General features: G+C 38.3%; 1 protein-coding gene across 2 annotated transcripts in view; it reads left to right on the forward strand.

Annotated features, from left to right (window-relative positions):
- THSD7B (thrombospondin type 1 domain containing 7B) overlaps positions 1 to 26,776 on the forward strand; it is an 818,519-nt gene that overhangs the window by 768,530 nt on the left and 23,213 nt on the right. For both annotated transcript variants that reach the window (XM_087858825.1, XM_045782780.2), the window contains exons 18-20: positions 8,601 to 8,742; positions 10,959 to 11,074; positions 13,190 to 13,307. In XM_087858825.1, the coding sequence (XP_087714951.1) occupies positions 8,601 to 8,742; positions 10,959 to 11,074; positions 13,190 to 13,307 (376 nt within the window). The remainder of the gene's footprint in view (positions 1 to 8,600; positions 8,743 to 10,958; positions 11,075 to 13,189; positions 13,308 to 26,776) is intronic.

Consider the following 26,776-nt stretch of genomic DNA (forward strand, 5'->3'; position numbering starts at 1 on the left):
AAGTTCTCAATGGTCCCAATAATACCTTTTCTAACATTTATAGTCCTTTGATTATAGGATCCAGACCACATTGCATTTAATGATTGTATACCTTTAGGGTCTCTTCAGTCTCTTTCTTTCATTACTTTGACATTTTTGAAGAACATAGGCCATTATTTTGGACTGTGTTTGGTTATTCTTCATTCTCAAGCTTCAATAATATAAACAGGTGACACCATTTATAATACATAAATGGTGATTGGATAGGACATACATCATTTGTTCCAGGGTCTCTGATTGGATTATAAATTTGTACCTTCACTACTCCTTAGTGTCATAAAATACCAACCAGAAGGACTATGTGGGGATGTCCCTGTCTATTATAAAATCTTCACCCAAACATCTTAGCTAAGCAAAAATCTCCAGATATTTATGTGTCATCCTAACTTCCTCCTAGCAATAGGCCAGCAAAGCTTTACCAGGAACATTACTTCATGTTGATGATATGATATCTTTTGCCTCTGCTCTTGTCAGTTTCATTACACTGAGACATGTGGCACTCCTCTTTGCAATTAACTCTCTAAATACAATGCACCAGCCCCTAGACTGTGAGCATCTTTCATGAACTGTGGTCTCCTCAAAGGCAGGCAGCAAGCCTTATTCTTTGTTCTATCCCTAACTTGACTCTCCCTCTCTTCAGCCTGTGGCCTTTCTTGCTTTTTGGTTAGTTTATAACCCATAGTTCCTTGTGTCTGTTCTCTCTCTTCTTTTCCATCTCTAATTACCATTGTCCATACTAAATGCTTCCCAGGTTAAAATAAATAGCAGTCACAATAACCACAGTCACAATACAGCTTTCTAATGCATTGTTTTACCCACTGTCCTGCCTCAACCTACTCCTCACTACCACTATTTTGTAAGTAGAACAGTTGAAGATACGGAAGAACAAATTAGCGCTCCCCAGTTCAAATCCTGACTTGAGCATCTACTATGATATTGTTATATTCTTTGAACTTCAATTTCATCATTGGCAAAGACAAGGATATTAAAAGTATACCTAGATCAGTAGGAGGTCGAAGGGCTTTGTGTAATAATCCCCACATAACGTCCACCACAGTACTAGGCGTGTGTTCATACTCTAAAATGTTACCTGTTGCTATTCAGGGTTTAAGACCGCATCCAGAATATGGTTTCAGTCTCTACTGTTACTATCCATTTAATGCCTCAGAAGACAAACAGAAGCTATAAGAGGCTATTTTTTTTTAAGATTTTTTTTTTTATTTATTTATGTGACAGAGAGACAGCCAGCGAGAGAGGGAACACAAGCAGGGGGAGTGGGAGAGGAAGAAGCAGGCTCATAGCGGAGGAGCCTGATGTGGGGCTCGATCCCAGATCACCGGGATCACGCCCTGAGCCGAAGGCAGATGCTTAACGACGCGCTACCCAGGCGCCCCTATAAGAGGCTATTCTGCTATACATAGGGTTATATGTCTTGTTGGACCCCTCAGATCTGGGTATACTTCCTAAAGTATAGGAAGAAGCAGAGCGCATCACTATAGGGCCCAGGAATCCAACCTCTGCTCCTTCTGACTGGTCGCCTTAGTTTATGGTATTTTAATTTCTCATTAGGTTTGCTATGATGTCATAGTAAATATTCTTTTTCTATGTAACTCTTTACGTGTGCAAAATATATTAATAAGAGTTCACTGTACTTGTAAAATCCAGAACTCTAAGAATTCAAAATGCTTCCATTCATTAATCTCATTAAACTCACTAAGTATCCCAAAGCTACTTTAGTAGGCAGAGGTTTGAAATATGTGCTATCATTTCAATTATTTTGAAAATGAAAAACATCTGGCATTCATACTGATAACCTATAGGAGTTCGTTTAAATTCTACATTAAATCTGTATCTCCTTTTTTCTATACTAAGAATCCGCTTTTTCAAGGACACTGGAGATAAAAGAAACAGAATATATCATAATTACACATTTACTTCGTTCCATGTAACACAGAAAACGTTCTCAGAATAACAATACTTCTACCATCAACATGAGTACTTTAAAATGTCAGTATTTTTTTCATAGACTTATTTTTTTATATTTGAATTTTATCTATTTCTTTGTATAAATTCTACATGTAAATTTGGCTCACCACAAGTCTTAGCATTAATGTCTTCCCAGTCCTTTTGGATGTCTAATACTCTGTGTCCAATAAATGCCTAAGAAAGGACTCCTGGAAACATCCTTCCTTGAGTTCTTACATATTGTCAACAGTTTTAGCATGGTCTTTTAATTGAAAAGTCAGCTTTGTTGGGCATAAAATCCTTGCATCATGTTTGTTTCTTTGTTTTCTTTGTATATCTTTATAATAACTCTGCAGTTTTTTATGCTATGAAGTTTTCCTGTCCAAAAGTCTAATGACCAGTCTGATTTTATTTCCTTGGTAAACCATCTGGTATTCTTTCCCAGAGACTCACAGAATCGTTTCTTCTTTTTCTTTAAAGCTTAATTCTTTTACTAGGCTATGTCTCAGTATTAGTGATTCTGAGGTACCCTTTCAATAAGTAGTTTTGAGTCTTTTTATGAAAGTTTTTAAAAATCTTTTTTCAGTTCTGTTCTCTTAAGTTTTCTTTTTCATAAAATCTTATATGCATGTGGTATCGCTTTGACTTACTTTTCTATTTGTTTTTCTCACTTTTATCTCTTGTTAATGTTTTTTTAATTTCATTTTTTCTATTTTTTGTTTTTCTTGAACAAGAATAATTTGTATTTTTTATTCTTGTATTTTTCCTAGTTTTATCATATCTGAAAATGTTTCTTTTATTTCTGTTTACTGAGTTCTATCACTAAAAGTCTGTGTTTTTCTAATTATTTATGAAGTTCTTTCATATCTTGTGCCATTTTCTAAATTCTGACTTGTTCACTTTGAAATAGTGGTTTTCATCTGTTTTTCATGCATGTCTTTCTACTATACTTTTTTTATCTCGGGGGGTCCTATTTTGACCTTTATTATCTTTTTCATGATATGGTTGTTTGGGATTTGAATTTGATATTTTCTTTGCTTTTTTTTTTTTTTTTTTTTTTTTTTTAGAGAGAGAGAGAGAGAGAGAGAAACGGAGAGAGAGACAGGAGGAGGGGCAGAGGGAGAGGGAGAATCTTAAGCAGGCTCCACTCCCAGAACAGAGCTCAAGGTGGGGCTCAATTACTTCACCCCAAGATCATGACCCAGCTGAAATCAAGAGTGGGTTGCCTAACCAACTGAGCCACGCAGGTGCCCTTTTGTGTGTGTGTGAAATCAAATTTTGTGAACTTTTAGGAGGAGGTGTAGTTGAGGATTGTTTTTTCCTAATTTCATTTTCATGGTCCAGGGCTTGTTCATTCTTTCCCTCTTTTGTTTTGGTTTTTAGTGTTGAGAACTTGAGCAGCTTACTTTGTGAGATTTACTGGATCCTGTTTCCTTCCCCCTTCCTTTACTGGGCCTTCCTTTTCCTTCATTGCTAATTTCTGTTTTGCTCAATTTGGAAACTCTTCCCACCCATTTCTCTTCAGTACAGGAAACTGACCTAGAAAGGACTCTTGGCTTGTTAATGTTAAGAGTTCATTGGACTCATACTACATCCACACCCAACACCTCTCATGGACCCCCTTATGGTCACCTACTCTTACAGTATACAAAATCCTCCTACGCTCAGGTTTAATTTTCCATTTTTGTGTTCTTGGGTATGTCAGATGCCTCCTTTTTACTTTCTGTTTTCTCCTATTGGATACAGATGTCACACAGGGGCTGCAAATTCAGTCATTGGTCCCCCTGTTCATAGTTCGTTTATGGAGATAACTCATCACTTAATTTTACTAAGCATATTATCCATATTATTTCTGTCGTTGCTTTTCCTATTGCACTGTGTTATCCAAAGAATTTTTTTTCACTTCTGTAACCATCTTCTCCAAATTCTTGAGTATATTTTTAAGCGTAAGAGGCATGAGTAACAATTCTTCAGGTCCAGATTTTTCTCCTATAGCAGTCTGTTCATCCCTTGTCAACCTTTGGGAATCAAGGTTTCATTTTTTTATATTTATTTTAATTCCAATATAATTAACATAGAGTGTTATGTCAGTTTCAAGTGTACAAGATACTGATTCAGCAACTCTGCACATTATTCTGTGTTCATCACAGAAACAAAGCAAAAGTAAACTTCTGGGACTACACTGCAATAAAAAGCTTTTGCACTTTACTAAAACCATCAATAAAAAGAGAACCTACTGAATGGGAGAAGATATTTACAAATGATATATTTGATAGGGGTTAATATTCAAATCTATAAAGACAACTGAACACAAAAAAAACCCCAAATAATATAATTTAAAAAAGGACACAAGACATAAACAGATATTTTTCCAAAGAAGACATAAAAATGGCCAACAGACACATAAAAAGATGCTCAAGATGACTAATCATCAGGGACATGCAAAGCAAAACCACAACACAATATTAATTCACACCTGTCAGAGCAGCTAAAGTCAAAAACACAAACGAGTGTGGGCAAGGATGTGGAAAAAGAGAATCAGGATTTAATTTTATTAAAAATTTCCTTACAAAACATTGAAATGGTATTTTGCAGATCTTTTTACACCATTTTTCCGAAGAAGAAAACTCAAGTTAATAGCATTATATATCCATATTTGTGTCATGAGAGATATGGAGAAAAATAACAGCTTCTCTCAGTAGGACTAATCAGTGAAATGAAGGAGAGACAATTTCAGAATGATCAGATAAATTCTGTAACAGAACAAAAGTGTTCGTTTTCTGTATCTGGTGGGAGTTGACAAGGCCAGACCTTGGAATCGTGCTCATCTCCAGACAAGAAGTATGCTGAGTGATTGAAGTTCACAAGTACCTGGGTTTATGTGAGGTTTTATTAAATTGTGTCTGTTAATAGTTAAGTGTTAGAAAAATATCAAATTATACATTCTTATTTGCATTTCTTTAAAATATCTAAATTAACTGTCATCCTTTATCTGGGTAAATCAAAACTCATTTATTGATATGTTTTATTAAGTTAATGATAGATGCTATTATTTTGAGAATTGTCATCTAGAATTTATAGAAAATGTATGAGAATTAGAAAAAAGATTACATTCTCTTTTTATCAGATATACAGATGTATGGAAAATCCTTACATTTAGGCAATATGATCATAGTCCAGGGTTGACCATTTGTCTACTAATGGTTGCTTACAAATATCATCTTATTGCCTAGGAAGAACCACATTATCCTGCACAAGTATTTATTATTTACATTCTTTATGCTAGACATGGAACAAGCCTCTCAGTGTCCAAGAAAATTAAGACATGGACTCTCTTCAAATAGCCCAGGGGAAAGAATACACACACATTGATACATGCAATGTATGAGTGCAATGGGAAATATGAAATAAATGATAATATCCCATTTTTATGGGTGCAAGGGAGTCATTGGACGTTCTCAGATGGGATATCTGATTTAATTTTGACAACTGAATACAAATACTCAGGTTAGGTCCTAGGGTAAAGGCCCTATTGCTAGAGAGAACAAAAGGTATGAAAGCACAATGTCATAAGGAAGGATTGAACTTTAAGATAAGTGCTGGTTTTCAAAGGTAATAAGTTAGAAAATCCAGTCTCATAAAGGGGGCTTATTTACCAAAGACTAACCGGTTCCTATTGGTCATCTTTTTCCCTAGCAAATAAACTTTAGCTATATAACCTTGATCTTTACAATAAAACTGGTCCAAAGTTGACTTTGGGTTAGTTATCCACACATCAATTTCTCACTTCATTTAGGAAATTGACAATATGTCTTTATATAAATACTCTAGAGGAGAGGAGATCCAGGTTTGTATTTGAGGAGTCTTGATCCAATAAAGAAATCATCCAGACATAAGCCTCCTTTACCATTCTTTTTTATTTAGCCCCACTCCCATCTTCCTTGTGACCAATTCATTATTTTATGAACTTCCTATAAACAGCCAATAGAAGGAAATAAGGAGAAAACACTAACCTACCTATTACTTGTTAGCAGTTGCTAGGGCAATTTTTTTTTAAAGTAGAACATAAAAATATTTCCTAAGATTATGTTGGATTGTGTTTGTGGACTCCAGTCACCCACACAATAGTATATGTGTCTGTTTCTATGGATAGAGAATTAGTAGAAGAGTTAGCTGCAATGTTGGTTTTCAATTTTTAATTTTTTTTTAATTTTTAATTTTTTTTAATGTAAAGTTCGATGATTCGTTAGTTGCGTATAACACCCAGTGCACCATGCAATACGTGCCCTTCTTATTACCCATCACCAGCCTATCCCAATCCCCCACCCCCCTCCCCTCGGAAGCCCTCAGTTTGTTTCTCAGAGTCCATAGTCTGTCATAATTACTAAGGTCTACATGATTATGAATGATGGATTATGATCAACTGAATATTTTTAAAATATTTTTATTTATTTATTTTATTTGAAAGAGAAAGAGAGCACAAGCAGGGTGGAGGGGTACAGGGAGAGGAAGAAGCAGACTCTCTGCTGAGCAGGCAGCCCGACACAGGACTTGATCCCAGGACCCTGGGATCATGACCTGAGCCAAAGACAGACGCTTAACTGACTGAACCACCCAGGTGCCCTCAACTGAATATTCTAAACCCACATCCAGCAGAGTTAGAGACTGATAGACAATGAGGTCTAACAGAGGAAATTCCCAAATCTCATCAAATTACATACATTACCTCACTCAGGTTTAGATGAGGAGCTAAGACATAGACTATATAAGTAAATTGTTCAAAGTGACATAATTTGACGTGTGCATGTGTTATTTTCTTTTTTGCTTTATTTGATGGCGTAGACTAAGCAAGTACATAAATTCTAACCCTTATTCATTTGGTTCCAACATCAATTGATTTTTTTATAAGGTAGAAAATCAGTAGAACGCTAATCAGAGATATCTACCTAGATGCATTCATTTTTCTTTCATTGGCAAATCATTTAAGTTCTTATTCCTTCTTATGAGAACAATCAAATTAATTGGTGAACTAGTAATAAATTATTGGAAAGCATTTAGCATGGGATTCATTTGCAGATAATTAAGTATAATTACCTAGTTTCGTTGGTTCTTTATTGTCTAGAGACAATTTGTTACAATTAAAATGTAAAATTAGTTTACTAATATTGACAGATTATCCAAATGTAAAGTCACATGGATAAAAATGTGTTTCAGTGGCTCCAAACATTTAAAATCAGAAGAAAATTTAGCGGCATTTTTCTGCATATTTCAGTGCAATCCAACATTAGCATTTTGATTAACTGCCAAGATTCAGTGTACAGGTGTGTTATTGCTACAATATCTGAACTAAAAGGAATAAAAATAAATTAAACATCCCAATATAGAAATGATGATTTTGGCGACCTTAATTCAGAGACTTTTACTTTTCCTGTGGTTTAAGTATCTATGTGCCTCTTTAGATTTGGGGTCTGGAATTGTGTTGTTGTGACCATACTTAATGGTATTTATTGAACAATTACTATGTAAAATGCATACCAAATTTTTTAGAGATTGACATGGGAAGTAGAGACTATGATGTATCATGCCATCAAAGACTTTATAAAGAATGGAAGGAGCCAGGGTAATAAAGAGAGAATGGCCATATTAGAAGGGCAGCTGTAGCGTATAAGTATATGGGTGTGTATATATGTTCAGAGACAAATCCTATACAGGAATTCCTGAGCATGGGTGGAGAGTTGCTCAGGAAGTAAGAGAAAAATGTATCTTTATTGAAAGAAAGAGTGTCAACAAAGTCTTGATTAGAGTTCTGAAGGGGGAAGGGTAGGATTTAGGGCCGTTGAAAGAGTATTCCAGTAGGGGGAGCTTGAAGGTTCACCATGGGTAGGGCAGCTGGATGAAATGTGGCAGACAGGTTTACCTGGCTCAAAGGTATTATGTGAGTTGAGACTGTAAGAGGACCCATGAGCAAAATGATATTTGCAGGAAGTCTTTGAAGTTCACATTTATACCTTCGTTTTGTTGAAAGGGCAGTATGAAGTGCAGTGGCTCATCCCCTGTGGATCAGAGGGTCTCCCAAATAAGAGGAAAGTTCTGGTATATTGGCAATATTGATTTTATAATTTGCTTTATATACCTGTTCGGGGGTTTTAAAAGTGATTTTCTCATTAAAATGTTCTGTAGGGTTATTTCTAGTGGGCTAGACTATCTGAGGGCACAGGGACATTGTGTTCCTTTTTTCATTCATTTAAACATTCAAAATGCATTTATTTATCTCTTGCTATGTGGCAGGCTATTCGAGAGCATAGAATGTGTTTAATTGATGAAAATAGTTTCTATGTGCCTAATTCTATGTGGAAGATAGAAAAGCAGCCCTCACCATAACATAGAAAAAGAAAGAGCTGTCCGGTGGGTAAAACAAAAAACAATTTATAGTGAATCACAAAATGGTTTTAGTTTGTAAATATTATGTTTAACACCTCAGTTGTCTCTTCCCTGTAGCTGTTATACATGTGCCCACATGTACACAGATAATCATATATAATTTGCCAACTAACTCTGGGTCCATTCTAACTCTGCCTGCTCTTTGATTTTCACAGTCATGTGATCCCCACTCAATGCAGAGAAGAACCCGCCATCTGCTAAGACCCTCACTGAATTCAAGGACATGTGCTGAAGATTCACAGGTGCGGCCTTGCCTCCTCAATGAAAATTGCTTCCAATTCCAGTACAATCTAACAGGTACAGTTCAAATCCACAGCCATGCCATTTCTCCTGAACATGGACTAATGGGAAAATGGGTGTGTGTGTGTGTGTGTGTGTGTGTGTGTGTGTGTGTGTGTGTGTGTTTTCATTCTTGGGATTAAGGTCTGATGGTAGAATGTGAGAGTGTATTGCATGAAAGAGCTGAGGATTTGACATTTCCAGTGTCCCTTCACAAAAGAAAGAAATGCCCACTGTTGGCATGTAGATTCAGCAAGGCCACCTGGAATCTCTGAATTCCAAGATGCTTAGAAAGCCTTGGCAAAGTTTCAGAATAGAGCTGAATTAAGCCATGATAAACCAAAACAAGAAAAATAAGCAGCAGGGGATAATTTACCATTTAGGGAGGAATGAAGTCATACCTTCATAGAATTTAACTCTTTCATGGCCTTTATTATTTCAAGAAATTCAAGCTTGTGATGCACTTTGCCCTGTGGGTCTCAAGGAGGGTAAATGGTAGACCTGAGTGGACTGGGATATTTTAGAGGCACTGGGAGTCCCATCCACCTCATTATTCAGCCACTGCTCAGGATTGTTCTGGGCACCACAGTGCCTAAGACCACAGACTGTTTAGTTACGTTGACTTGCTACCTGTCATTACCTGCAGAAGCACATATACAAAATGCCACCTAATGTGGAACCATGTGAAGTCTCAGCACTGAAGTCAGCACTGACAACCAAACCACCGCATGTGTGCAGAGGCAAAGCACTAGCCTCTTCTGAAACCAGTTCCCCCACTGAGGTCACATGGGCACCACGGAGACTTCTCACATAGAAAACTGTATACTGAATTCTAGGGGGCAATTTGACTGTCTTTATTGGTGAAAGATGCTTTGCGTATTTGCCCTTTTTCTTTAGTTAAAGCTGCTTCAGATCCTTGATTTTTTATAGTAATTTTTCAGAAATACAGTACAATTTGCTATACTGGAAGAGCATGTCTTTAAAATACTGATTTTATGGGGCGCCTGAGTGGCTCAGTCAGTTAAGCGACCCACTCTTATTTCGACTCAGGTCGGGATCTCAGGGTCATGAGATTGAGCCCTGCCTGGGGCTCTGGACTCAGCAGGGAAACAGCTTCTCTCCTTCTCCCTTTGCCCCTCCCCCATTTGCACACAAGCACTTGCGCCAGGGTGCATGCTCTCTCCCTCTCTTTATAATAAAATAAAATTAAAAAAATAAAATACTGATTTTACTATGCATGGGCTTAATATTCCTGTTAAAGTCATAGATCACTTATCAAACATTGAAAATGTCTTTAAAGAGGTTCTCTGTGTTTATCATCAAAGAGCATTCTTTCTAACTACACCAAAAGTAAGAGGGTTTTTTTGTTTGTTTTTAAGAATCAGATAATTTGGGATGTCAGTCAGTTAACGTCTGTCTTTGGCTCAGGTCATGATCCCAGGGTCCTGGGATCAAGTCCTGTGTCAGGCTCCCTACTCAATAGGGAGCCTGCTTCTCTCTCTGCCTGCGCCTCCCCTGCTTGTGCTCGCTCTTTCTTTCCCCCTCTCTCTTTAAAAAAAAAAAAAAAAGAATCAGATTAATTATGGGATAATTCGCTCAAACTCCCAGTTGTCTAGTTTGTAATTCAACTATCCAAATCTATAAAACCTTCCCTCATGAGAGAATAATTTGGGGGAAAAAAAAAGATTTTCTGTAATAATCATATAGTTCTGAGGTAACTCTCTTTCCTTTCTGAGGCACCTGTCTTAGCTCCACTGTACTAAACATATGAAATGGTTTAGATGACTGGATTTATTCCTTGAAAATATTTTCAAGTTACATCAAACAGTATCATTGTTTCTGGGTTCCTTTTCTCTCAGTTATCCCCCACAAACAGAGAATTCTAAACTAGTTTTCTTTTACCATCCTGGTTCGTTTCTTTCCCTTCATCTTCAGTCAACAGTGACATGGTCTCTCACAAACCGTTCGGTTTTTTACTTTTAGAAAGCAGACTTAGGAAGGTAACACACTTTTATTTGTTTGCTTATTTGTTTTGCAATGAAAGAATTGCAGGGTGCTTTTTGAAGCTACCTGGAAATGATTTTAGGGATTTAGGGACACACACACACACACACACACACACACACACACACACACACAGTCCTTCCTCACCAATGCAAATAATCAAAGGTTTGTTGTATTTTGCTCACGTGACCGTAACTCTGAAACTCAGTGTGGTGACCCTATACCTGTAGAGTGGAGCACGTGCCAGCTGAGTGAAAACGCCACCTGCGGACGAGGCGTCAGGACCCGCCTTCTGAGCTGTGTACGCAGTGACGGCAAGCCAGTTGGTGTGGACCAGTGTGAGCAGGTAATTTGTCTCTGTTTGTATCTCACACCCGAGGCTTTGCGTTTTGTAATATTAGGCTGCAACCTTGATGCTTGATATAAATGACAGACTCTTGATTCCTTCTGGAAGCTTCTTGAAGCTTAGGTTCAGTTAGAGTAAGCAGTAACTGGTATGGGGGCAGTTATACCTCATTAGTTTGAACTTAGTCAAAATGACTGGGAAAGGTCCTCTTGCACTGAGGAAATGGATTCATTAAAAAATTATTTTTATTACTTTCAAGAACTTATATAGATGTACTTGCTTGCTAACAAACTATTCATATCAGGTGACTTTAATATTTAGATAGGACTCTATTAGGCCAACTGCTCATTTGCATATATGAACTCTGCGCCTTGCATATAAGACGAACACTGACATTTGCTATTAGAGTATGCTGCTCATTTGCTTAGCAGATGCTTGCTAGATAAATAGCACAGTTGCATTTTTCTTCTCAACCTAAGTTACAACGCCTCCCTGCCAAGTTCCAATTAGTGAGTTCTGAATTTCTGTAATGTTCTTGTTCCTTTCTTTCCTGTGATAAACTAGGTAGAGCTTGGACACGAACTGTAGTCAAACCTGTTCCAAAGAAGTAGCATTTCCTGCCTAACATCTGAGTGAAAATCTCTGTGGGGACAGTAGAAATAAGGATGACCACGTGCTGTCACACTAGAAGAATCACCAACGCAGGCTTTGGAATAAATCGAAAAGTACAGAGTCAATTAACTCAGGCTTCAGAAGCTTCCTAAACAAATTGGCAAAATGAAAATTGGTCCCATTTCTCCTGACATAGGTGGAGTCCACAAGTGGAATTAAAAGCAAATCCAAACTTTTCTCACCTATCCTGACTTAAGCGTTCTTCTATTAAGTATTATAAACCCGACAGGACAGCCATAGACAATAACCCTGAGACCCGGCCATCTGAAATTGGACATCCCATTTGGTGAAATTCGAGAACTGGCTAAGACAGGGCAGGGTTCTGTCCACCAAGTGTCAGTACTTTACTGTAACATTTCATTTAATCTGTCTCTCCAAAAGTTGTCTGCTTCAGCAAAAGTAAATCACCAATGTACAGCAACTCCAAATCTTACATTTGGTGTATGTAATCTTTTCTTTTGATACAAAATAAGATATCAACTATTCAGTAGTAGAAGAATCCGTTTCTCTGCTTTCCAAATACTATATGTTCAACAAATATTTAAAGAATTTTAGTTTAAGGAAGTCCCAAATTATTAACCTATCTAGAGTATCCATGTATCTCAGATGGATTGAAGATCCTATGTGTGATTTCTCTATTGCCTAGGCAGCATATAATCATGCTCTCTTCATTCATTTTAGCTTGGTGTGGACATTGCTAACGTTTAACATGTGTTGAATGGCAGAGTTTTCCTAAATAAGCACACAGTCTGTGATTTCTGTAGCGGGATTTTTCATTGTTCTTTCTGTGTTTCTTAGACGATTTATTTTCTTTCACAAAGATCTCTTCTAGTTTGGCCATTAGGAAAATCTATATATTTTTGCCTCCAAGCTGGTTTAAGAGAGGACAAGAGGAAAATAAACCATATCACCAATTTTTCTCAAGATTTGGAGTATGGTTATGTTTTCAACCTAAGAGGTGTTTTTAATGACCATAGTTAGGTTGTTGATTCTGTTTTTATTCTTATTTATTTATTTTTAGTCTGGCTAGCTGTTAATTTTGAGCTCTCTTTGTACTGTTGGCCCATCCAGAAGTACAAGGTGCCTGAATTTAACACTGAGGCATCCTCCTGCTTTAGTGCTTGCTAAGCGAGGATAGATTTCTGTGTCACATAGCTGCCTGCTTTCCCAGTACCCTAACTGCAGGTCTATTCTACAGTTAAGGATTAAAAAAAAAAAAAAAGAAAGAAAGAAAGAAATTTGGGCCAACAAACTTCTGTCCTGTGAAGTTAGGACAACCATGTCTAGGACTGCCATCAATTTATATAAGAAAAGATATTTTTCCATACAGAGATATAGAAAGATTATTATCATAGAATAAAGTCTTTCCCATGAAAGGATAGTGATTTGATTTGACAGTGATAGGATTTCTTCAGTAAAATTGTTTTTTATTTCCATCTGCAGCGTAACTTGGAGAAGCCCCAGAGAATGAGCATTCACTGCCTGGTGGAATGCGTGGTCAACTGTCAGCTCTCGGGGTGGACAGCTTGGACAGAATGTTCAAAGACTTGTGGCCGTGGAGGTATTTGGCTTCCTTATGTTTGTTCCCACCAAACAGTTTCGTTTTTATTTCTTTTTTTTTTTTTATTAATTTTTAAAATTTTTTTAAAGTAGGGTCCATGCCCAGTGTGGAGCCCAATGTGCGGCTTGAGCCTCAGAACCCTGAGATCAAGACCCTCGCTGAGATCAAGAGTCGGTTGCTTCACCTACTGAGCCACCTAGGTGCCCCAACAGTTTGGCTTTTAAGTATCTTTCTGTATGCCATAGTGTGACAAATGGGCATAAGCCATGTTGCCAGTTGGTGGTGGCATTGTGAAGCTGACCCAGAGGGGAAGAGAGATAGAACTTGCCTTGCATTGGTCCTTTCTGTCGAGGCAGAGGTTGCAACCCTGGCCTGGTCACAGTGTCAGACACCAAAAGAGCTGCTAGCTCAGTGGGGCAGTGTTTGTTCGAAAGGTCATAAACTCAGGGTACCTGCGTGGCTCAGTCAGTTAAATGTCCAACTCTTCAGTTTGGCTCAGGTCATGATCTCAGGGGTCTGTGCTGGGTGTGGAGCCTGCTTAAGATCCTCTCTCTCCCTCTCCTTCCAGCCCACTCCTTCTAAAAAAAAAAAAAAAGCATAAGCTCAGCAAACAAAAAATATTGGCCTCCATGTTTTTTGGAAGAAGTATTGTATTGTTTAAGTAATCCTGTGTCAGACAAACCCCGAAATCACAGTGGCTTAATATCCCAGACTAGAGACTAGTTTTTCACTCACATAAAAGGAGGGGTTGTTTGCACTTTAAAAAGTCAGTCAAGAACCCAGGTTGATGGAGACTGTACCACTTTAACATAACCAATTTTCTCTGGAGGGTGCCTTCCAGTTGGCTCTATGCAGGGTTTTATGGGCCAGTTTGGAGATAGCATACATCCCTCCCACCTATATTACACAAAATTTAGTCCCATGTTCCCACCTCAATCCAAGATGGTCGGGCAGCAAATGTAGTTTCTAGATAGCCAGTCACTTCTCAGCAATAGTGTTACACTATGGAGGAAAAAGAGTATAAATCTGTGGCGAACAGATAGCAACCATTACCACAAGTTCCCAGGATCTCAGTGGGCAAATGATATATAATGGTAAGGAAGGAAAGGCAACTGATAGAAGCTAGGCGAATGGATATATAGATCGCACTCCAGCACCAGACTGAAGGGGGGACCAAGACATTGTCCATGGGAAAGAGCACAAGAAGTAATTGGAAAGCATAGACCTATGGTTAAGGATAGGACTCCGGTTCTGAAAAAGAGTTCTAGTTTATCACAAGGTAGATGTCAAGTATTTGGAGTAGGGCCCTAGGAAAAATCGTGTTGTATGGTTAGGCACTAAGCAGAGGAGGAGAAGGGAAGAATTGCACGTTGCAGGAATCATGGAATCAAAATGGGAGGAGGATACACCAAGACCTGGATTTGATTGCCAAACAAAAATAGTTGGGAGCAAGTTTCTAGAAGTGACTGGACGACTGGCACGAAGACATGGGCTCATTTCTAAGCGACTCCCAGATGAGTGTGCTGGAGTTGCAGATAATTCTCTGCCTCAGTTGGGATTATCTGAGGAACAGAGGCAGGATGCAGCATGGAAAAAGGGCTCATGTGTGAACTCAGCTATCAGATTTTGGAGAGGGCAGAGCTGAAAACAGTAGTCAGGGTCTGTACTAGGAAAATGTGACTAAGGAAACTGAAAACTACTTCCGCAAAGAGCATCACTCACAATGAAAATATGAGAGTCACAATGTCCAATAATGACATGCCATTTCCTGCACAGTTGAGAGCCCGTAAAGAACCTCAGGAAACCAAATTGTAAATCTCAAGATTTCAGTAACTGACTATTCCTCAAATATTCTGATTGGCAGCATGATACGGTTTCCAGTTGGGCATCCACTTTAAAGTTGAGTAAATCTAGTTTCAAATCGCAGCTGTTGAGACAAATTACTTAATCTGATTCTCAGGTTCTTTATCTATAAAATAGAGTTCATGCATACTTGGAGGTGTTTTTAGTTTGAGAATTAAATGATATGAAGTATATGGACACCTAGCACAATAACTGACACATCATGGGTGTTTATTGTATGTTAATTTCCATCTCCATCTTCTTAGCCCCCAGTAGTAGAGAGGGTCATTGGAGATTCCCTAGAATCTTTTAAGGATTATTCTATAGACTTAGTCACTCTGTCTCCCAATCTCATTTCTCATCCTTTTACCCCAGTTAAAATCCGTACATTGTAGACATGGCCTAAGTGTATTTTTAAAAGGCAAATTTGTTTTCTTATTAAGAGCCGTTTATCCATTAAACAAATACCCATGTGCCAGTTCTAGCTCAATGTGTTGGGATGCAGCAGTGGGTGGGAGGTAGGTACTTGCCCTCTTCTCATGGAGTTGCAACGTAGTTGAGGGACAATAGACGATAAATAAGCAAAGAGGTAATATTGTATGTTGATGAGTTCACTACAGACTCATACAAATGAGAGGTGTTTTTCACATTAGTAATGTCTTTTGTCAGAACAACTGGTTGCTCCTCCTCCATCGGTAACTCACCCTGGTTATTGCACAGCTGTAAACACTGCAGTCTTGTCCTCATGGGTTTCTGGGAGGTGTCTCTTTTACAGTAGTAAAGGGTAGCATGGAAAAGTAGAGAAAGGGTGAAGTCCTGTACTGTAAGCATGGTCCACAAGGACCCATGGGATCTCACCCATGCCTGCCTCTCTATGCCCATCACCCTCCACTGATATGTTGGCTCTCTGCTCTAATACGGTGTATTTCAGTCACATCCCTGAGTGTGTGCTACTTTTCCTTACCTGGGGCATCTTACCATCACCCCACTGCCGCCTCCTCTTCTTCTCATGCATGAATTAACTCACTTGTAATGTCTGTATGTCTGAGGGCCCAAAGACCCTGTGTGGGTTCTTCATGGGTAAATCCCCCCAGTTCCCATGGGCACAGTACCTGACACATTGGAGGAATTTCAGCTGATATCTGTCCTTGCCCCTGTGGTTCTGCATCATAGGGGAAGAGCCTGCAGACTGAATCACAAGCCCAAAGGCAGCCAACCCCTGCTAGGGGATGTCTTCCTCATCCTCTAACTAAATGCATACATCTTAGGTACCATTACCCAAAAATTCATTCAATGCAAAGGAGACGGATCTGTTTATTATTATTTTTGCTTGGCAGTCCTAATTCTGCCACTGTACCAAGTCGGTGAAACATGACAGATCTCCGTGTTATGCTAATACACTACCTTTAAAAATAAGACCCTTAATTGTAAGTTTAGTATTCAAGTATTTAATTTTTCAAGCAGTTCTGTTAGTACTGTGCACTCAGCAGGCCCTGTTTGTCTATTAGAAAGACAACAAGAAACAAAAAATCCTTTCCAAATCTGAATCCTACTATTGGAGACTTCTAGGTAATTAGAGTTTGAACTTACATTCACCTTTTCTAGGCCTTAGAATAATAAAGAGAAACAAAGATTTCCTAAGGAAGTCATTGTGTGAACTAAGGTACCAGTGGGACTGGGAAAGGAATGTTAACTACTTGGAGAAATGAAGTTGCATGAAGCACTTGGAAGTCATTTAAATAGTATCCATTGGCTTTCAATATAGCACTAGTTATAAATTACCTCTAGCTAGTTTCTAAAGGTCTATTAGGATATCTGCTTGGGAATCCTTTCTTGATCTTTAGATGTCTTGATCTCCTGAATTGTCAGATGTAATTATACCTTTAAAAATATATTCCATAATCCTGATATCTGTCAGACCCTCCAGTGATCTAAATGTGTGTGTGCTCCATGTTCCTTTTTTCATTCAGCAAAGATTTATAAAGTTTATACCTATTATCCTGGCACTTAACAGTGTCTTCTTTCATTGTCAAAAGTAGCAATATGAGAAATAAATTACGTGGTGCCCATGCTATTTAGACATCTGTTCTTGAAGGCAAGACTGTAGAAGTGTAGTCCTATGTTTTACAAATATTCATTGGACGCTTTCTGAATGCCGGACATTCTCCCAACAGCTAAGGCCACACTGTAAAGGATCCCAGGCAAACAGAGTCCCCCGATGTCATACAATGAATGTTCCAGTGAAAAACTGGATGGTGATGACAAGACAGATAGCAAATAAATGAGTATATAAACACAAAAATAGCCGACGTCCATGATGAAACCAAAACAGGTCGTGTAATGGAGAATAAGGAGATCAAGTGTCTTGCAAGGGAATGAGGGATGGGGGAAGAAAGGCCATCGAAGTGGTGATATCTATGTCCACATTGAATGAGAAGGTGCCACAGCTCTTATGACTGGTGTTTTCTTTAGGAGGCTCTGCTCCTGCCCAACTTCACAAGCACTTGTTGACTACCTGGTACACTGAACCCTCCATGTCAGGACCCACAGACGAAAACCTAAAAATAAGTATTGTTCTCATTACATTTGTGCCCGATTTCAATCTTAAAAAAATAAATTGAACAGTACAAAGACTAGGACACATGACCCTAGAATTTCTAAGCACCCAGCCTCAGGATAGTGCAGAGATCACTTGTCGTTACATTACATTGTATCCCACAGCCCCCAAGCTTGTCCGTTTCCAGCCCCAGTCTTAGAGCGCCGCCCTTCTCTGATCATCACCCACCCCCACCACGGGCAGATAGTAATGTTTCCAAAATGAGAGAATTACATATTTAGATCATGCCTTAATCCTCGTGCAGCACAACCTAAAAGCAATAAGCAAACGGCGATAATCAAAAGCAAAAAATGTATGGCACAGATGAATGTGTTTCTTAAAAGAGACCAAACTCTGGAGCTGAAAGGGTTGGAAACTATCATTGAAAAGCATCTGTACCTTGTCCCTTCTGAGACAGTGTGCCAGCAGCTGTCTTTTATATGAGCCGCTTTCATTTTTCCAACTGTTGGTGGCAATGGGGCAGAAACCATGAGAGGAGATAGTTTATTTAGTCACATTAAAGTGGGCAAGCAAGTTGCATGGGAGTCTGACTCCAGCACCTGCGGCTCTCGGCTGACTTCTTTATCAAAGGCAAAAAAGTTCACACAATTGTCTCAGTTTATGAATTTGCTGGTTGTCAGGCAAATGCTGGTGTGCTGGATGACCCAGATGCTCTCCCCACGAGCCACACTTCGCAATCGAATCCACAGAACTACATTGATCTGGGGAGAGATTTTGAAATGAGCTCTTCCTTTATTCTCGAAGTGTCTGGAATGCCTCTTTAATGTACACCTGATGCTTGTCATATACTTTCTAATTGTGTTAAAGATTTCAAGGTCAGAACAGTTTGAATCCAATTTATTTCACGTCAGAAAGACTGATTCTAAGCTTCCACTAAGGGATCCTTTTAGATAGATTTCAAAGATCAAAGCTTGTAATAGAAGAGCTTAATATTTGGATTAGTCATGTTCTTTGTTGAATTTTCATCAGTTCAGTGGAATGTAGAACTCCCTAAATTTAGCATAACATGAATTATTCATAATTATTATTTAACTGATAACACTCTAAGAATGTTATTAATCCCAAACGGTGATTTTTTCCTACTTCATATTTTTTAATTCAATGTATGTGAGTTTGTGTTTTCTATATTATGTAATCCGGCCTGATTCTGTTTCCCAAATGGCATATAATTTTTCTGTCAACTCTGGTCTGTAAAGCAAAAATAATTTTGTATTAACTCCAAAGTACCACCACTTTGTGATTTTTTCTGGCTTTTTTTTTTTTTCTTCTTTTTAAGCAAAGTTAAGCTGGTAGTCTTCAGTTTTAGTGTCTGCATAAAATGTGATCAGTGTGGTATCCTTGATCAGGCCCAGTCTAATAGTTATAACAATTCAAACTTATTTGCTATATCAAGTAATTAGTTCTTATGACAAGAGAATAAGAAGCTAAATATAGAATGGTAGAATGGAGAAAACAGAAGACTGAACCAGAAACCAGAAGATCTGAGTTTTTGAGCTGGCTTTTCCAATGGCAACTTGTAGGTCTTTGAACTAGTCTTTGCAGAACTCACTTGCACTACTTTTTATTTATAAACTGATGAAATGTTGGAATAATTACTTTTTAACATCTGTTGGTCAAAGTCACAATTATTGGAGCCAGAAGTGTTTTAGTAAACTTTTACAGCAATACTACAAGTATAGGCATAGGCAGAACTTCACAGGTGAGGTGATAAGTAGCTTGCTCAAGGTCACATAGCTTGTCAGTTATGGAGGAAAGATTCAAACCCATATTCAGGTGTCTCCAAAGCCCCATTTGTTCTACTTTGCCCCGTTGCATCTGACATTGTACTTGTAAATGTTCCTGTAGGTCCATGGCCCTGTGTATCGCTTTATAAAAATTCTCATAATTTATAGGTATATTTAAAAATAAGCAGAGGAAATGGATCTCAGATTGGAACACAAAGGGAAGTAAGGGTTTTAAGAAGGCCCCCAGAATTTTAAGCCTCCTAAATGTATACTTGTTTACTAATCAATAATGTCGCGTATTTTCTAGCCCATCAATTGGAACGTAGCTGCAGGGAGCCAATATTACCTGGGAAAGGTGTGACTCTGATGGACACAGTAGCTGCAGGATGGCCAAAATGACTCTCTCTGCCCTTCTCCTTTTGTGTCACGCGGGGAGCTCCTTATTGGGATATTTCTGCTGCATATAGGGTTTTACGGTGGTCCACCAAGTTTTGTTAGCTTTTAATGGGACTGAAATGTGATCGTTGAGAGTAGAAGTGGAGATGCGTGGCTAGAACACACTACAGAGAATTCTGGAGCTCTTTATTTCCAAGCAAAGCCAAAGGTGCCTAATCTTCCATCCTTGAAAGACCTATCATGATCCGTGATACCGTGGTCTATCTCCAACTCTAAAACTGTGGTTTTGTTATTTCTTCCTTAGCTGACCTCACTCCCAGATAGATGGTCAGGGCTCAGACTAGTCTGCTTTACTGTGAAAGGCTTATGGAATCTTTATCTTGCGTAACTTGGGTGTTCTCTAGGATGACAGGTATCCGGACGCCTGCAGCAATTTTCAGATAGGCCAAGGAATCTCTCTGTAGGGGAAACCCTTGGACGTAGCTCTGAATGCAAAACTGTTACCATATCTTCCATCTCTAACAATGCCAACCATAGGCCAAAGATCAGTCTTTAGGTTGCAGATCAGGGCCAAAATTTTTCCCTAGTCTGTTACATGAGAGAATAGCACTGATCCCAAATCCATGACCACCAGAGAGTATATGTAAAATAATGTTTACACTTAAACTTGGATAAAAAAATCTAGGCAGGATTTTTTTTTAAGTTTTTTTTTTTTTAAAGTAAACTCCACACCACACATGGGGCTCGAACTCACAACCCCAAAATCAAAGGTCACATGCTTTACTAACTGAGCCAGCCTGGCACCACTAAGTGATATTTGTTAAGAGAATTTAAAGTAGATTCCAGTATAAAGAGCCCCACGAATTTAACTGAACATTTTAGACAATGTAACTTTCCACAGCTTTCAGAAATTGACTGACAAGTACCCAAAACAAATAGAGCTATCAGAATAGAAGATGTTAGTACTATAATTTTAATTACATTTTACTAAAGGAAAATATGAAATATATGAATATAGGCAACACATTTATTGCAGAGGGTTGACCTAAGTATACATCTCAGACTTGCCCAAGTGGCCTAAAAATTACAGCATAGCATCTGATGCCTGACTTGGACCAGATGAAAACCTTTGAGAAGCACATGCTTTTGGAGTAAATTAGATCTTTGTTCCAGTCCTCCTAGCTGTGTGATTTTTGCAAAAAAATATTTAACTTCTCTGAGCTTCAGTTTATGAAGTGAGAATATTAATAACTGTGTCTATGAGTCTGAGATTGGGATTCTTGTTGAAGTGATTTATTTATTTGAGGGTAGTCAGGAGAACAGGTGCTCTCAGAAGAAGGGAGAGCCAAGTAAGCAGGATAAGGAAGGGAAAAGAACTAAGCAAGAATATGCTGTGTCACCTCTGTATCAGCACATCGTATTCACTTAAGTAACTTAGTCCCTCCCTCCATAACAAGGAATACTTTTGTAATGACAAAAGTATTATACAATAAATTCTTAACCAGAGACCTATGTGATAAAAATTAATAGATTGACATGACCAACTATTAATGAGGTTTTTGTTAGTATCCCGTGGCTTCTTTTTCATTAGTTTTGTCATCTAGTATTTGTTACTAATATTAAGTAGCAGGCACCAAAAGCTTAAGAATAAATCCACAGGAGGAAATACTTAAAAGGGAAAACACTGTATTCAAAAACCTAAATGTTGGGTGCACATCAGAAAGGACCACCATCAACTTGAGGTTAGTGACATTGAGCCCCACCCTTCGTGGTGTAGGTTGGCCAATCCCTTGTAGATGTCAGCTCTGGAAGACCATTATGCATATGCCTTGAAAATTCAATTCCTATTCAAAAGAAATAATGCCTGGGTGGAAAGCAAACCAGTCATAATATTCAAATGACATGCTATAAGCCCAAAGTGACTTCTTATACTGTTGTTATTATATTTACATGTCTGCAGTGCATTGGGGCTTGTGGGTATGTTCATCTAAATTGCTCAGATATTTTATTTGATGAAATATGTAAGGTTAAATAGGTATGTTCTTTATTGCTCATTTTTCTTGTATTTCCTTTTCCACTTTCCCCTACTTTGCATTGTTTGGTCATATTCAAACTGTCCAGAGCTATCAAAATCATAAGTTTCAGTTAATGCAATGACCATATGCCAGGGCCGTAGAAGAACTATTGTTTAAAGCATGCCACTATAAAGGTATATGACGGCTGGCTCCTTGGACTTGAAAGTCTGGTCAGAGAACCACTGCACTGACTCCATTTCCTTTTATGAATTTATAAATTGACAAATATTGAAACAGTTTTGTGAGGTTTTTTACTGCTTACATTTTCCACATCCCCTTTGTCAGGAGCCCCAGAGTGAAGTCTGAACACTTCAGGGGGAGTGTGATCTGGTCCTATACACAGGTACCAATATAGGTCTCTCTTTGGGTGTGTGTGGGGTGTGTGTCTGTGTTACCAGTCATGTACCTCGCTGTCTTTTTTTTCCTGGCATTCTTACCATGCAATTCTTTTTTCTTTATTGCAAGTAATTATTGCTAATTTAACAGTAGGCCCAGTATCACCGTTGCTCATAATGAGTTCCCAATATTCGTCAAGGGAGGAGAGGAAAAGACTCAGAGAATCGCTAGCAAACCTACCCTACTATAATTTGAGTCTTAATTAAATTGGAAACATATTTTGTAAGGGAGTACTTTTCTCTTTTTTATAGCCTGAAGAGTAGATGAACAGAGTCGATTTCTGTTTTTACATCTCATGGGTATTGCTTGTTAAACATCTTATCTATAGCAACTATTGAATTCAGGTTCCAAATACATTGCTAGTCCTCTTTTACTTTTATTGAAAAACATAAACCCAAACAAGAGGAATCCAGATGGTGTGTCCAAGGAAATGCCCCCATTTTCAGATTGAAAGCATCAGGATATGCATGGTAGCAATCTTCACCCTTACTCTGAGGGCAGAAGGAATCCAAACTACAGTATAAGAGGTTGGTTTGGTGGGTTGGGACCAGGCAGAATCATTAGAGATTGCATATCATAAGCCCAGTAGAATACCAGTAGAAACGGTTAACACCATTTCTAGGAATACCTATGAAATAACAGTTGTTAAAATAAATGCCTAAAATAACAGTTTTAACAGCCATCCGCTATATTTTAGATATACTGTTAAGGTGGTTTCTATATGGTATTTTTTTATTTATATAACCAATGGGAGATGACTCTAAGGAATCCTCGTCATCTCAGTACTTTTCACCTGAATCAGCATAATTGTGAGTTCTGAAGGATGCCAAAGCCTTTATAATATCCAAATATTCACTAATGAACTGACCATCTAAGAATCCATCCCCCAACCAACAACCTTTCTCCGCTGACACATGTTCTGTCATTTCATCAGAGTATTTGTCGGTCAGTCTGTAGCTGCAAATAGAGTATGTACCCAAAACAAAGGGATATAAAATGGAACACTCTGTACACCAAAGATTAAAGGGAGCTCTTGAGAAAATTGATGAAAAGTGAGTCGAAGGCCAAAGACGCTGATTATCAAGCTGCACAAGCCAGTCATGAAACAATGGATCTTTTATAGGGTAATCATAAAACTACATAAGAAATAGTAATAGCTGATGTATTATTTGTCCTAATAACAACTACATTGTTGCAGTTATCATCGGCACGGTAATTGATATTAGATCAAATAAACTCACTTGCATACTTTTTAGTTCCAGAAAAAGTCCCACTTAGACTTTATTATTAAAAGTAATTTAATTCCCATTTAAACTGATTGATTGTTAAGTGGCATTTTCCCCAGCATGAATTATCCTCAGACAGTAAGAACTTTCTGTAGACTTTATCTTACAGAAGAGGAAATTCACGTGCAGAGGAGTTAAAATACTTCCATGTAGTCACATCATTTACGAGCTGTTAAATCAAGAGAACTGTTTCCAGCTAGAGAATTTTGTTGCCAAGTCCAGGTTTCTTTTCACCATACATGAGCTATTTTAAAATTCTCGTTCTCTTATATTCTATATCACATTGTAACTTAAATATCTTTAATTTGGCTACATAATTTGGCTACTGCTTTTCCCCTCACATGAAAATTCACTATCACCAAAACAATTTCTTTAGGCTCCTGATTTTAGGGGTTCCTTTTAGAATAATCAGTGTTGAGAGATATTGCTTGGTCGGCTATTCCTTCCCGTCTGATGTTCGGAATCCCAGGCAATTTTAGACTACTGCCATTGGAGACAGTGGGCCTCCTTACTGGTACCATCTGTATTCCATGTAGCTAGATTTAATATTTGCAATTGCAGGATTTGTGAAAGAGTGCTTAATTTGGGGGTGCTTTCTCTGATTATTTAATTTATACAACCCAGATATCCCTGACTGATGAGAAAAAAGAGGGGTGCCTAGGAGGCTTAGTTGGTTAAGCCACTGATTTCAGCTCAGGTCATGATCTTGGGGTCCTGAAATCAAGCCCTGCCTCCTTGCTCAGCGGGGAGCCTGCTTCTCCCTCTGCCTGCTGCTCCCCCCTGCTTGTGCATGCTCTCTCTCTCTCTCTAATAAATAAAAATTTTAAAAAAGAAACTTCAATTCTATCAAGTGCCCCACAGAAACCTTTTACACACTCATGCCTTCAATTAGCAGCAGGTTTGTCATTGAACTTTAATATTAGCCACTTAAACATGACAATATGCTTCAAAATGTAGGAGTATTGTAAACTCCTTGCTATTAAAAATGTGTTCTTGGTAGTAATTGGCATTGTTTGAAAACCTTATTTTTGTGTTAGGATAGCAAAAGACAGAGAAATCATATGGCTGTGCTTTCAGTGGATGATTTTAAGACTTTCGTTATTTCAAAAAGTAATAGAATCATTGTTTTTCTGTTGAATACATTACGTTGCCCCCACCTCTATGTCCAGCAAAAGATATCTGTCACTTTAATAGAAATAACTAAAATAGTTCTAAAGTAATGGCCATCTGCATGTCATCAATTCAAGAGCAAACTTGAAATTATTTGGTTATGATGAAATAGAGCCTCTTTAGCTGTGATAAAGGCAACACTGCATTGTTATTATTCTTATAGCAATAGAATAGAATGCAATTATAATGACATTTAGGGTAATAGGTATTTAGGTCAAGAGAATAAATATAAAGATTATTATAAAACTGAAGAGCATTTAAGCAAGAGTTAATGTAAAATCTTGAACCAACTGTATTCACCAAGCAGGGACATTTCATATGAATGATGTCCAACTGGTATGATTTTACTTGAGTGATGCTGGGTAGGACATCAACAACGCATGGTCTTCATAGGAAATCTCACCCGAGAAGAATGGGTCAATTCTGTTGTTTACCAAGCATGTGTCATTGTTGACTCAAATTTTACCTTCCCGTAAAAGAAAGGGGTAAGTAGCTATCCTTGCTCTCTAACTCAGGGCTAACACAGCAGCCTCTGGAACAAAACTTTGAGTTTGAATCCTGTTTTGCAACTTAGTAGTTTTTTTTATCTTAGACCAGTGAATTAAAGTCTCCCTCATTTTCCTTATCCATAGTATGGGAAGAATTTTCCTTTAGGGTTGTTGTTATTCTTCGGCATTTAAGTATTTAGAATATTACCTTCGTATTTGGTACCTTTTCAATAATTGCGTTGATATATCATCACACATTTTCAGATACCGGATATCATGTAGACAATGTATGAAAATATGAATTAAACAAATATTCAGTGCTTAATATATGTGAAGCACCATGTTAGGGACAGAAGCCCAAACCTCAAGGATGAAGAATGCAGTGATTAGAACCTCCTAGGAATGCCTGGGTGGCTCAATCGGTTAAGCACCTGACTCTTTTTTATTATTATTATGTTCAGTTAGCCACTATATAGTACATCATTAGTTTTTGATGTCGTGTTCAACAATTCATCAGTTACGCATAACACCCAATGCTCATCACAACACGTGCCCTTCTTAATACCCATCACCCTGCTATTCCTACCCCCCACCCCCCTCCCCTCTGAAACCCTGAGTTTATTTTCCGGGGTCCATAGTCTCTCATGGTTCATCTCCCTCTCTGACTTCTCTCCCTTCAGATTTCCCTCCCTTCCCCTATGGTCTTCCATGCTATTGCTTATGTTCCACATATGAGTGAAACCATATGATAATTGTCTTTCTCTGAGTGACTTACTTCACTTAACCTAATTCCCTCCATTTTCATCCATGTCGATGCAAATGGTGGGTATTCATTCTTTCTGATGGCTGAGTAATATTCCATTGTATATATGAACCACATCTTCTTAATCCAGTCATCTGTTGAAGGGCATCTCGGCTCCTTCCACAGTTTGGCTACTGTGGACATTGCTGCTATGAACATTGGGGAGCATGTGCCCCTTCTTTTCACTACATCTGCACCCGACTATATTGGCTCAGGTGTTAATTACAGGGTGTTCCACACTGGGAGTGGAGCCTAATTTAAAACAAAAACAAAAACAACCTCTTTGTTTTCCTCAAAGGTTTTCTGTGAGGGAATTAGTTACCAAAAAACTAATAATCTTCTGGTAGCCAGTAAGAGGTCTAGTCCACTGAAAGGTGAGTCACTCTTACTTGTCTCTGAACTTGAGGGCATCTGAGAATTATTCTGACCCAGGGCTTTCAAGTGAATTCTGTGTTGAAGTGTCCTCCCTAGCTTTCCATTTTTCTTCACGTACAAATCTGGAATCCTTGACATCAACTAAAACACCCCATTTTAAATAGCTTTACTAGCACTGCCTCAACCTATTCTTCCTCTAGCTCTGTTTGGGCCACATTGGCCTCCTGTCAGTTCCTCAAATGTGGTTTGCTCCTTTGCATCTCAGGACTTCTTCACGTGCCCTTTCTTCAGCATGAGA

The sequence above is a fragment of the Ursus americanus genome, chromosome 1 (genome assembly GCF_024610735.1).
Source record: "Ursus americanus isolate L20-20 chromosome 1, mUrsAme1.1.p, whole genome shotgun sequence".
NCBI classification, from domain to species: domain Eukaryota; kingdom Metazoa; phylum Chordata; class Mammalia; order Carnivora; family Ursidae; genus Ursus; species Ursus americanus.